General features: G+C 33.2%; 1 protein-coding gene across 13 annotated transcripts in view; it reads left to right on the forward strand.

The window, feature by feature from the left end:
* Positions 1–14,397, forward strand: part of ADK (adenosine kinase) — a 506,333-nt gene that overhangs the window by 230,662 nt on the left and 261,274 nt on the right. For all 13 annotated transcript variants that reach the window (XM_025434871.3, XM_025434878.3, XM_049108811.1 and 10 more), the window contains one exon: positions 13,918–14,090. In XM_025434871.3, the coding sequence (XP_025290656.1) occupies positions 13,918–14,090 (173 nt within the window). The remainder of the gene's footprint in view (positions 1–13,917; positions 14,091–14,397) is intronic.

Genomic DNA, 14,397 nt, shown 5'->3' on the forward strand with positions numbered 1-14,397 from the left:
AAAAGATGTCATTGCATATAAGCAAGAGATTAAAGGAAAATATATGAGATTTTTAAAACCTTGGGAGAATATGGAAATAGAATGTATACTATCATTTGTTAGAAATCTTGTTGCATAAAGGCTTCTGGTGAAAGGCATATTGAATAAAAACCAGAGGCCTTTTATAATACCATATTTAGTCACTGTGTTCTTTTTTGTCATCTGGTTTTAGAGACCTTTGAAAATAAATCTAGGCTACTTATTTTTTTTTAAGATTTTTATTTATTTGAGAGAGAGAAAGCGAGCATGCAAGAGAGAACAGGAGCTGCGGGGAGGGGCAGAAGAAGAGGAAGAGGTAGACTCCCCAGGCAACAGGGAGCCCAATGTGGGGCTCAATCCTAGGACTCCAGGATCATGACCTGAGCCAAAATCAAGAGCTGGTCACTTAACTGACTGTACCACCCAGGTACCCCTTTCCTACTCTTTTTGATGTGACCTTCTCTCTAAGATCCTTAGGATCCTCCTATTCCATCATCTTCCCCAAAACTCCTTAATAGTAATGTACCTTTTTAGGTAATTTTTATATAACCCTAAACTGTAAGCTTAGAAGAAGAGAGGATTATACCTTTTCTGTTCATTCATTCATTTGACAGATACATAGGTATATGGAATATGGAGACACCCTTCTAGATGTAGAAATGTACCCAATAGGTTTCAGAGAAGTCAGGAAAACAAGTGTGTTGAACAGAAAATTATAATTAAGTGGAATTGATATACTTTCCTGTGACAAAATAAAACATGGCATTTAGTCTAGTGTTCAAGAATAACTCACCCAAGAAAGTGAGGCCTATAACCTAAGTCAGAAAGAACAAGAGATAAAATATGAATGGAATATGAATGAATGGAATGATATTGGCACATTGCATTCCAGAGAGTGAATACCATTAGATGAACTTGGAGAGACAGTTGATGGTTCAGTCATAAAATTGTTTATGTTTGAACTCTGTTTAATAGAAATGGGTAACTATTGAAGGACATTTTTGAAAGAAACTCAAAGTATAGTGAATTGGAAGGAAGCAGAGATGAAGGCAGGGAGTTGAATCACTATATATTGTACACCTGAAACTAATATAACACTATTAACTGGAATTACAATAAAAACTTTAAAAAATAATGAATATAAACACAAAAGAACTAAAGGCAGGGAACCTTTTGCAGATTGTCATGTGGTTAGATTGGGGAGAAGAATGGGGCATGATTGCTAATGGACACAGGTTTCTTTTTGGAGAGATGAAATATCTTGGGAGTGAGTTAGTGGTGATGGCTATACAACTCTGAATATATAGGAAACAACTTAATTATACTCTTTAAAGTGGTAACTTTTGTGCTATGTGAATATATTTCAACAAAACACATTTTTAAAGCTTTCACAGTGAGAGAAGATGGTGGCTTGCACTTGGGTGGTAATAATGGAGATAGAAGTAGAAATGTGTAGGGGCAACCTGGGTGGCTCAGTGGTTGAGCCTCTGCCTTTGGCTCAGGTCATAATTCCAAGGTCCTGGGATCGAGTCCCGCATCGGGCTCCCCATAGGGAGCCTCCTTCTCCCTCTGCCTGTGTCTCTTCCCCTCTCTTTGTGTCTCTCATGAATAAATAAATAAAATCTTGAGAAAAAAAAAGTAGGAATGTGTAGATTTAGGGTCATAGGCATTTGGATATTCAGGTCAGTAATCTGAAGGCCCATCTAAATTAAAAATAGAAGTGGGGAGTCTCAGCATATAGATAGAATTTAAAACGTAGGGATAGATTAGATAATATCCAGAAAAAGTATATAGTGTGAAAGGACAGATAATCTTTGGATCCAGACCTGCAGAACCTCAAGGATAGGGAAAAGAAAGGAGGCCTACGAAAGAGAGAGAAATGCTGCTTTATCCATTATTTACTATAATAATGCCCAACACCTGGTATATGATCACAAATATTTATGGAATGAATTGAGTGACATCAGGCTAAAATGTTTTAAATCATATCTCAGTGTCCTGTTACCATCATCATCATCATCAGTACTGTTTAACAGGCACTAGTATAGGCACTTTGCTTACATTATCTTAATTAATAATTTACTGCCATACAACTGGATGAATTTATATTTACCTGAGTCTGAAGTTTATGCTTTTTCTTACTAGGCTGAAGTTTCCTAAAATTTCTTCTGAGAAATAGATGTTAACAGGTATTTAACAAGAAAAATAACTAAAGATTGTTAGGAATAATAGTAGGACTCTCATGAATCAATTTTTATTAATAGGACACCTGTCAACAAGGGAAACCGCAGTTTTGTCGGAAAAGAAATATAACATACTAGTTACTGAGAAAGCATAGTTTCTTTAATAATATTTATGAAAATTTTGTGTTTCACTATGTCACTTTGTAGCATACCAGTCATCTGAGACAATCAGCCCTTTAAGCCATGTGATATATGCTGTTTTCCTAACCAACTACTTCAATTTTGATTTCCTCATAGACCTTTGCATTCTGCTTGTTGTTATTTCCCAGTTGACATTTAATTTCTTTTCATTGTGGTTTACAGTTCTCCTGAAGTTCCTTATTGGGTTTTCTGATCTAAAATTGCTTATCTTTGGTTTATCCTACAACTATTTTAGTATCATTATTTTAGTGTCATTCTTCATTATTCTATTATGAATTAAAGTATATAGCATTATGTTAGAAGTGACTGGCTCTTAAGCATCATTGTCAGTTATATTGTCCTAAAATACTGCATTAGGTGGCAAAGAGGAAATTCATCTGGAAGGTAAAGTTAATATTGATAGAAATCTTCCTTTTTTTTCCCCTTTTTATTAAAAAGATTTATTTATTTAATTCAGAGACAGATAGAAAGCATATGTAAGTTGGGGGGAGGGGGCATAGAGAGGAGGAGAGAAATCTTCAAGCAGACGTTATTGAGTGTGGAACCAGACCCAGGGCTCAATCCTGGACCTTGAGATCGTGACCTGAACCAAAACCAAGAGTCAGATACCACCTGACTGAACCACCCAGGCACCCCATAGAAGTCTTTCTGTATGTTGTTAAAGACTCTTAATATGAAACTTAATATGTCATTTATTAAGCACCTATTTAAATTCAGTTGCAAATTTTCTCCTCCTGCTTCCTTACCTTAATAAGGCATCATCTCTTATCTCATTGCTTTGTTCAAAAATCCTCACATGCACCCTTCTACAAAATGCTGCCTCAGCTTCTTTTTTTAAAGGTTTTATTAATTTTTTAAAAAATAATGGTTCATCATTTCTCCTTTCATTGTTTTTGTTAACACTTTGCTCTTTTATTTTCTAATCTGTGTGCTAAGGCCTCTTGTGTTCTATAACAAACTCACATCGGGTCCACAGGGTATTTTATATTTTCTAGCAAAACAGTGACATCTATCAGAAAGATCATGAACCACTAGCTCCAGATATTTCTGTTTTAACATTAGATTGAGAGCACCTGCGTGGTTCAGTGATTGAGTGTCTGCCTTCGACTCAGGTCATAATCCCAGGGTCCTGAGATCAAGTCCCACATCAAGTTCCTGTGCGGAGCCTGCTTCTCCCCCTGCCTTTGTCTCTACCTTTCTCTGTTTCTCATGAAAAAATAAATAAAATCTTATATATTAAAAAAAAACACATTAAATTGCTACATTCCTTTGGTGGTATCATATACTCTACAAAAATGGGTTTTAGGTGGTAAAAAAGAATCTAAGATTCTTTACTTAAAGATTACTTAAAGTACTGCACAAGAATCAGTGTGAAACAGGAAATGGGGCTGGTGGCACTTGATCTGATACCAAGGTTTGAGAATTTTACAGTGCGTGACATGTGCTAAATTGTTAGGAAATAAATAACTTATTAAGTTGTTTGGAACTAACTACTTAATACATAGAATTTCTTTTGCCTTAGGGACACCATGATAAAATTCCTAAGATAGGAACAGAGGCATGTGCTCTATGCCTCTACTTTCTTTCCAGGTTATAGTCATTTTTTAATATTTTACCCGTTCATCATTGATGAACTGATCATGTCACCTGTCTCTGGAAGACTTTACTGATCCCCTCAGCTGCAACTAATCTCCCTCCTGGGTCTTTTCTGTTGACATTCTGCCCTTATCATTGGTTTTTAAATTGAGCTCAACTAATTCACATATTTATAAAAGGTTACCAATTATGGCCATGGCTTTCTTGATCTCCATTTAAGTGTACTTCTAGCAAAGTGTGAGCCCTTTCATTCTCTGTATAAAAGAGATCCAACTATAATAAGTGTCATTTACTGAACTAAATTGCATGGCTTGTTACTCTAATTCTTGAAACATCCTTCTAAGATCAGAGATTATATTATCCACATTTTATATTTGAAGAAATTGGAGTTAAGCAATGTTGGGTTACTTCACCCTGACATATCTCCCAACCTTTGACTCTTCTAATTCCCTTTCCTTTACTGTTGATTTGTAGAATCAGCTTTTTGATATCTTCAGAAATCCTGTTGAGGTACCAGTTGGGTTGCAACAAATCTATGAATCAGTTTGGGGAGAATTACTATCTTAAGAATATAGAGTTTTCTAATCCATGCATATAACATAGCTTTCCATTTATAATGGTGTTTTTTCCCATTCAGCAAACTTTGTAATGTTTTATGTATAGGTCTTATACACATTTTCTTAAATTTTGTCCCAATATGTTTTGTTTTTTAATGTGATTATAGATGACAATGTTTTCTTGATTTTAATTTTCAACTCTTCCTTCATAGTATGTAGAATTACGTTAGATTTTTGTATATTGATACAGAATCCTGAAGCATTTATGTAGATTCCCTATGATCTCATCTATTCCTTAAATATGCAAAGATTGGAGTTTAGCCAGAGCCTCAGGAGTTTATAACACACTACTCGCTGAAACTTTTTTTCACAATTTCTAGTCTCTTGACTCTCCTTGAACACTTACCTCTGTCTCCTCATTTCACTAGAATGCCTGGCTTTGTTTGGCTTCTTTCTCCTGGCACCACAGTCTGGAAATTGCCTACTGGCAGAGAGCCTACATGATGTAAGAGCCTACCTCGTTTCTTTTCTATCAGAGATCACAGTCCTGCTATACTTGTGGTCCAGTATCTGAAAATTCTGTGCTTGTTTTCTTCTAGTCTTGTTTTCTAGTTACAACATACATGTAATTCTGGACTCTTTTAGGAAAGTTAAAGATAGGTGTTTAAGGATTACTATACATATATTAACAAAGACAAGCTGAGCAATTTGTTTTAGCTAAAATGAGAAACATAATGAGAGGTTATGAGAAGAGTTGAATCTCTTCTGGAGAATCTGAAAATATAGTGATGTGACTGTATTAGGGACACTGTCACTTTCATCTTCTTATCCTCTACTAAACATGCATGAAATACTTATTGACTGGATGTCAGAATGGTAGGAAATTGATTGGTTAGGTATTGGTAATATATTGTGTGAGATAAAGAAGTACTAAAATTTTAATAAAACTCATCAAATTTATTTATAAACTTTTTTAAAAATTATTTTTAATTTATTTTAGCTCTCTCATTATAGCATCTTTAATTACTCAGCTAGGTTATTGAGTGCTTTGAAGCAGTGAACCTGGCTTCTGTTAGTTCTGTGTGTCTACTTTAGCCTAGTAAACTCTCACAGTGGATTGACAAACTTAAATGGAAATCACTGATCAGTAGTAAAGTCCTCATATTTTGTCAGTTTCCCAATACACTAATATCAGAAATAGGATGTTAACCAGTTTCCTGTGATAAAATATTCCATAATAGAATTATTATAAAACCTGCTGAATATTTGTATTGTTTTTCATTTTTTTGTCTTGCAGGTTTTAGTAATATTGATTGGTAATGGAAGTGTTGTAAGTCAGATTTAAGCCTGATAGTGAGTTGGTATCCTCCCTTTTTCATACCATACTTTGAACATGTAAACTTTGATTTAATTAGGCTTAATTACAATATAATGGCTTCTCTTTCACTGAAGTTTCCTATTTTTTGATGGCATATTAAGTTAAATAATCATACTAAAATTTGTTATTGATTTTGTTTTTGTATTTTACCACATAAAACAGACATGGTTGATCATTTGGCATGCTTTCTACATGAATAAAAATATATGTGTTCATTTATCCATTGACAGACACTTAAGTTGCTTCCATATCTTGGCTATTATAAATAATGCTGTTAGGAACATGATGTATATAAAAATATCTTTTTGAATTATTGTTTTTTTGGAGAATAGTCTCAGGATAGAACTGCTGGGTCATAAGTTAGTTCTTTTTTTTTTTTTTTTTTTTTTACTTTCCTTTTTTTTTTTTTTTTTAAGTAATCTCTACACCCAACATGGGACTTGAACTCATGACCCCAAGAGGTCAAAATTCGCATGCTCTACCAACTGAGCCAGCTAGGCACCCCCTGTTTTTAATTTTTTGAGGTACTCCAAACTGTTTTCCACAGTAACTGTACCAACTTAATTTCTACCACTAGTGCATAAGAGTTCTCTACATCCATACTATTATTCTATTATTATTATCTCCTGTCTTTTTGATGATGACCTTTTGTTTTGTTTTTTTTTTTTTTTGTTTTGTTTTTTTAAGGCAGGGGAAGGGAGAGGGAGAGAGAAAATCCTAATCATTTTAGGGCATGGAGCCCAGTGTTGGGCTTGAGATAATGACCTGAGCTGAAATCAAGAGTTGGGTGCTTAACCGAGTCACCCAGGTGCCCCAATAATAACCATTCTAACAGGCATGAGGTGATATCTCAACGTGGTTTTAATTTGCGTGTCTCTAATAATTAGAAGCATTGAGCATCATTTCATATACCTGTTGGCCAGTCATATATTTTCTTGGAAAAATGTCTATTTGGGTGCTTTGCCCATTTTAAATTTGATTATTTGTTTTTCTGCTATTGAGTTTTATGGGTTCTTTATATATTTTGGACATTAATCCTTATCAAATACATGGTTTACAAATATTTTTCCCCATTCCATACGTTGTTTTTTTCTCTTTGTTGATGGTTTCTTTTGCAATGAAGATTTTTAGTTTAATGTAGTCTCATTTGTTTATTTTTGATGTTGCTTGTGCTTTAATTGTGATTTCTGAAAAAACATTTCTAAGACCCATGTCAAGGACGTTTTCTTTCCCTAGGTTTTCTTCAGAGTTTCATGACTACTGGTCATGCATTTAAGTCTTTGATCCGTTTCAAGTTAATTTTTTGAGTCGTGTAAAATAGGGGTCAAATTTCATTCTCTTATGTGTGGACAGCAGATTTTCTCAGTACCATTTATTGAAGAGACTGTCTTTTCTCCCTAGAGTATTCTTTTTTTTTTTTTTTTTTAAGGATTTTATTTATTCATGAGGGACACACACAGAGGCAAAGACATAGGCAGAAGGAGAAGCAGGCTCCCTGTGGGGGAGCCTCATGTGAGACTTGTTCCAGGACTCTGGGATTATGACCTGAGCCAAAGGCCAAATGCTTCCCCAGTGCCCTCTTGACTTCTTTACCAAATATTAGTTGCCCATATATGTTTGGGTTTATTTCTGGGCTCTTGAATCTGTTACATTGATTTGTCCTTTTATGCCAATACCATGCTGTTTTAATTATTATAAACTTATAGCATAGCCTGAAATCAGAAAATATGACATCTCCTGCTCAGACCTTTCTTCTCAGGTTATTTTTGGATATTTGGGGTCTTTTCTTCTTCCATCTAAATTTTAGGATTGTTTATTTATGTAAGAAATAAAAGGCCTTTGGAATCCTAATAGGGATTGCATTGAATCTATAGATGGCTTTTGGCAATATTGACATTTTAACAATATTAATTCTCCCAACCCATGAACATAGGATGCCTTTCCATTTATTTGTGTCTTGTTGATTTCTTCATCAGTATCTTATAGTTTTAAGAGTAGAGATCTTTAACTTCCTTGATTAATTTTATTCCTAAGTATTTTATTGTTTATTTGATACTATTGTAAATGGAATTGATTTTTGAATTCTCTTTCAGAGAATTTGTCTTTAGTGTATAGAAATACCACTGATTTTTATGCTAATTTTGTCTTACAACTTTACTGAATTGATTGATTAGTTCTAGCTTTTTTTTGTTATGATTTTCTGTATATAAAATCACACCATCTGCAAATAGAGATGATTTTAACTTCTTCCCTTCCAATAATGATGCCTTTTCTTTCTCTTGCCTGATTGCTCTAGGTAGGATTTTCAGTACTGTGTTAAATAGTGGTGAGAGTGGGCATTCTTGTCTTGTTCCTGATCGTAGAGAAAAAGCTTTTAACCTTTCAGCATTGAGTATGTTGTTAGCTTTGGCCTTATGATATATGACCTTTATATTGTTGAGATACATATATATTTTTTACTCTCCGTTTGTTAAGTGCTTTTATCATGAACAGATACTGAGTTTTGTCAAATGCTTTTTCTGTGTCTGTTAAGACGGTTCTATGATTTTTTTCTTTCATTCTATCATTTGTATATGTTGGACCATCCTTGTATCCTTAGGATATATCCCACTTGATCATGGTGAGTGATTCTTTCAATGTGGTGCTGAATTCAGTTAGTATTTAGTTGAGAATTTTTCATTTATATTCATCAGGGATATTGTCCTCCAATAGTGTCCTTATTTGGCTTTTGTATCAGCATAATGCTTGCCTTATAAAACAAATTTGGATGTGTTCCCTCCTCTTCTATTTTTTAGGAGAGTTTGAGAGAGGGATTGATGTTAATTCTCATTTAAATCTTTGGCAAAATTCACCATTGAAGTCCTCTGGCCCTAGGCTTTTCTTCATTTAGAGAGTTTTTGTTACTGATTCAATCTTCTTACTAGTAATTGGTTTATTCAGATTTTGTATTTTATCCTTATTCAGTCTTGGTAGAGTGTATGTTTCTAAGAATATTTTCATTCCTTTTAGGTTGTCCAATTGGCTGGCATATAGTTGTTCCTAGTAGCCTCTTGTGATCCTTTTCTATTTCTGTGGTATCAGTTATAATGTGTCCTATTTTGTTTATAATTTTGATGATTTCTGTTCTCTTTTTTTTTCTCCCCTTTTGGTTAGACTAGCTAAGGATTGCAAATTATGCTTATCTTTTCAAAAAATCAGACTTTAGTTTGGTTGTCTTTTTTATTGTTTTCTGTTCTCTATTTCTTTTATATTCTGCTCTAATCTGTATTATTTCTTGCTTCATCTACCTTTGGGCTGTTTGTTCTTCTTTTTCTAGTTTCATAATGCATAATGTTTGATTCTTAATTTAGGATCTTGCTTGTTAATGTAAGCAGTAATTAGTATAAACTTAACCTAAGTTCTGGTATGTTGTTTTTCCATTTTTATTTGTATCAGAAAAACTTTCTTGTTTCTCTTTAATTTCTTCGTTGAGCCATTGGATTTTCAGGAGAGTGCTGGTTAGTTTTCCAAGTATTTGTGAATTTTCCAGATTCCTATTGTTACTGATTTCTGGTTTCATGCCATTGTGGTCAAAAAAGATACTTGGTATGATTTCAGTCTTATTGAACTTGTGAAGACTTCTTTTGTGGTCTAACATATGAACTATTATAGAAAATACTGTATATACACTTGAGAAGATATGTATTCTGCTCTTGAATAGAATGTTCTATATGTATCTTTAGGTATATGTATCTTTAGGTCCATTTGATCTATAGTTTTGTTGAAATACGCTGTTACCTTATTCTCATTCTCCCATTCTCTCATTCTCTAGCTGGATGATTCATTGTTGAGAGTGGGGTATTAAAATTCCTAACTATTATTGTATTGCTTTCATTACTCCTTTTAGCTATGTTTCTTTCTTAAATATTTAGGTGCTCTAGTTTTAGGTGCATAAATATTTATAATTTTTAAAGTTTATAGATAGATTGGCCCCTTTATCATTATGTAATGACTTTCTTTGTCTCTTTGTACTGTTATTAGTCTAAAGCCTATTTTGTCTGATATCAGCATAGCTACTCCTGCTTTGTTTTGGTTACCATTTCTGTGAAATGTCTTTTTCCATCCCTTCACTCCCAGTCTATATATGTCTTTAAGGCTGAAGTGAGTCTTTTATAGGCAATCTTGTTGGATTTTTATTTTGTTTTATTTTTTATTTCAGACATTCTGTGTCTTTGGATTAGAGAATTTAACCTGTTTATGTTTAAAGTACAGTATTACTGCAGCACCTCCCCCCCACTCCCAGTCTGTAGTTTCAGTTACCTATTATAATCTGGGTGCAGATGATCCTTGTCCTGTCATATCATTAGAACATCAGTAGTACTATAATGCTATGTGTCGTAGTGCCTATGTTATTCACCTTACTTAATCTCATCATCTAGGCATTTTATCATCACTTATCATCCCAAGAAGGATGAGTAAAGTGCAATAAGATATTTTGAGAGACCAAAACCATATTCACATAAATATTGTTACAGTATATTGTTACAACTTTTCTATTTTATTATTAGATATTCTTAATATCTTACTGTGCCTAACTTATAAATTAAACTTTATAATGGATATATATATATATATATATATAGAAAAATTGTATATGGGGATCAGTACTATCTGCAGTTTTAGGCATCCACTGGGGATCTGAGAACATACCTTCTGCAGATAAGGGAAGGCTACCTTAATAGGTAATGACTTACTGTTGCCATTTTGTTAATTGTTTGATTGTTTTGTAGATGTGTTGTTCCTTATTTCTTATCCTATAGTCTTTGTTCATGTTTTGATGTCCTTCAGTAACAGTATGCTTTGACTTTTTTGTCATGTTATTTTGTGTAATTGCTGCAAGTTTTCACCTTGTGGTTACCATGAGACTTACATAAAGTATGTTAAAATTATAATACCCTATTTTAAGCTGATAACAACTTAACTTGATTAGAATTCCTAACTTTTACACTTTTACTTCTCTTCCCCCTCACACTTTAGGTTATTGCTATTAAAATTTGCATATTTTTATATTGTGTAACTAATTACAGATTATGGTGTTTATGGTTATTTTTACTACTTTTATGTTTTTAAACATAAACTGAAGATCTAAGTGGATTGATTATACATTCATAATTACCATATTACAGAATCAAACTTTGACGGCATATTTATCATTACCAGTTTTATGCTACCTTCTTATATTATTATGATACTAATTAGCATCATGTCTACTCAAAGAATACCATTTAGCATTTCTTATAAGCTAGGTATAGTGATAATGAACTCCCTCTGCTTTTGTTTGTTTGCGAAAGTCTTTATCCCTCCTTCATTTCTGAAGGACAGCTTGCTGGATGTAGAATTCTTGATTAACAGGTGTTTTTTTCTTTTAATAATTAACTTTGAATGTTTCATCTCATTTTCTCTTAGCCTGTAAACTTTCTGTTGAGAAATCCACACATAATCATATGGGAGTTTTCTTGTGTATAGCTTCTCTCTCTCCTTTTCTACTTTTAAAATTCTTTTCTTTGTCTTTAAACTTTGACAATTTAATTATAATGTGCCTTGGTGTAGCCCTGTTCATATTCAACCTGTTTGGATTTTCTTGGGCCTCATAGAACTGGATGTCCATTTCTGTTTCTATGTTCAGGAAGTTTTCTGCCATTATCCTTTAAATATACTTTCTGTCCTTTTTCTTTTCTCCTTCTGGAATTCCTATAATGCACATATTACTTCTTTTCAGTGTATCTCCTAAATTCTGTAAGCTTTCTTTTTTCTTTTTATTTTATAGAGGGAGGGGAAGGGGAAAGGGAGAGAAAGAGAATCTTAAGCAGGCTCCATGCCAAGTACAGAGCCAGACTCAGGGCTTGATCTCACAACCCTAGGATCATGACCTGAGAGACGAAATCAAGAGTTGGACACTTAACTGACTGGGCCACTGACATACCCAGTTCTGTAAGTTTTCTTCACTCTTTTTCATTCTTTTCTTTCTTTTTGCTCTTCTGAGTGAATGATTTCAAATGTTCTACCCACCCATATTTTTTGGGTTTGTTCATTAAATGAGTATATTGAAAAGTAATAGTATATTGAAAGTTACTTGTATATTTTTCTATGGGGTTATGTTAAAATTTTATATTTTCTTTGATTTATTGATTTCTATTGTACTCAACTTTATCATTTTTTCCCAAATAAATTTAAAATTCAAGTTGAATTACACTTCCAAAAATTTATAATTTTAGCATTTCAAAAGGACACTTTATGTATAGTGGCACATTCAGAGGAATTGTTCTTATTTCTATTTCTTTATTCCATTCCCACCCACCCTGATAGAAAACCATTTTTCTTCAATTCATGGTTTATGTTTCTGTTTCTTTTTACAAAATAAGCAAACTTAAAATTAAATATAAATTCTGAAAGAGTATGAGTATGTACTATAAAGATATCTATGATTTTAATTTCCAGTCTCCTAAAACACATACACACATGAAGACACACACTTTTGAACTCTGCTCTTTAAAAAAAAAAAAAAAAAAGAATTTATTTAATCATGCAACACACACAGAGGCAGAGACACACAGGCAGAGGGAGAAGCAGGCTCCTGCTGGGAGCCCGATGCAGGACTCAATCCCAGGACCCTGGGACCACAACCTAAGCCCAAGGCATATGCTCAACTACTGAGCCACCCAGGTGCCCTGCTCTTTTTTTTTTTTTTTTTTTAATCTTCATAAAAGATCCTGGCAATTACTCTATATAAATGGATTACTCTGTATAGTCTGTCTTTGATTGTTTTTTAAGTTGCTGTGTGATGTTCCATTGAGGAGATTAATCAGTTTATTCAACCAGTCTTCTATATATTGGTGTTTAGGTTGTTTCTAACATTTTGGCATTACAAATAATGTCTCAAAGAGTACTTATGCATATGTTGCATCATATTTGTGGACATGTATCTTCAGAACAAATCCCTAGGCAGTTATTGTATATTTATCTTACAGTTTTCTTTGTTATTTTTTTGTCCCTTCATCACTTTAACTCTCAAATATACATGCATTTCTTTTATATTTTAAGTATTTGAGAATGTGGTAAGATTTTTATGTCTTTTGACTTAGTATGTGGGGTGTTTTGCTCATATAGGTTTTAGGAACAAACAAATCGATGGCAGTTTTATTATAGCTAATATAAGTATTACAAATCTTAAGAATTTGAGCTAATTATGAAAAATAATAGTTCATAGTATTTTTAAAATATGCATTTTAAAAGCAATCTACTGTTTATAACAGAGATACTAAAGCTTGAGACTACTGAAAGACTGAGATACTAGAATTAGAATTAACACTACTTTTGAATTTTTAGAACAATTTAGTAGACTTAATCATAGTTTAGCTTAATTTACTTATGAATTACAAGTGTAAAAATAATAGTGACCACCACAGCTAGCATACATTGTTTACTGTGTGCATACTATGCTCAACACTGCATATACATGAATTTAAGTTATTTAGTTTAATTCTCAACAACCTCATAAGGTGTACTTCTATATTTTTCCATATTTAAGTGAGGAAAATGAGGTATAGAAATGTTAAGTGACAGGCTCTTACTCATATAGGTAATAAGTAGCAGAGGCAAGATTTGAACCCAGATGGTCTTTAGTATAGATTCTGGGCTTTTAAATGACAATGCTACTCTACTCATTTTGGGACTCACTATTATTTTTCTGTATCAAGTTAGCATTGACCTAAAGTCTATGTGACTGAATTTTGAATTCTTAACCACTACACCCTATTTCTGTCCCTGAATGTAGTGTAAGATTTTATGTGGTTGTTATATCAAATTTGTTGTCATAAGCATTAGTACAGGATTGGAATTCCATTTGTAACAGTCACAGCATCTAACAAAGCATCCCTTTTATTCCACCATTCTATGTGTACTGTATTTCTGAGCCATTAAAATTATTTATGTTCCTGTTTTTCAGTGGATGATTCAGCAGCCATACAAAGCAGCAACATTTTTTGGATGCATTGGGACAGATACATTTGGAGAGATCTTGAAGAAAAAAGCTGCTGAAGCCCACGTGGATGCTCATTACTATGAGCAAAACGAGCAAACAACGGGAACTTGTGCTGTGTGCATCACTGGTAGCAACAGGTCAGTTTAATTCCAGGGGAAGGTTTTTTACTAACTGGATATTTTCACAGCCGTAGACTCTGAATTCCAATCTGAATTTGGAATTTAGATCTCACGTTTTAAATTGCTTTTAGTGTTTTAATAACTCTTCTTTCTGATTTCATTTTCCTTTAAAAAAAAAAAAAAAACCTTGTACCTGTTTTTGTATTCATGAGGCATGTGAAATGAAAATTTTGAGATTATCTATTCCAGTCTAATTTTTGTAATTAGATCAGAAAAGGAAAATAAGGAAAATGTTTTATTCAGTGTCTTGTGATTTCTTGCTGAA

This window comes from Canis lupus, chromosome 4, assembly GCF_003254725.2.
Source record: "Canis lupus dingo isolate Sandy chromosome 4, ASM325472v2, whole genome shotgun sequence".
Taxonomy (NCBI): Eukaryota; Metazoa; Chordata; class Mammalia; order Carnivora; family Canidae; genus Canis; species Canis lupus.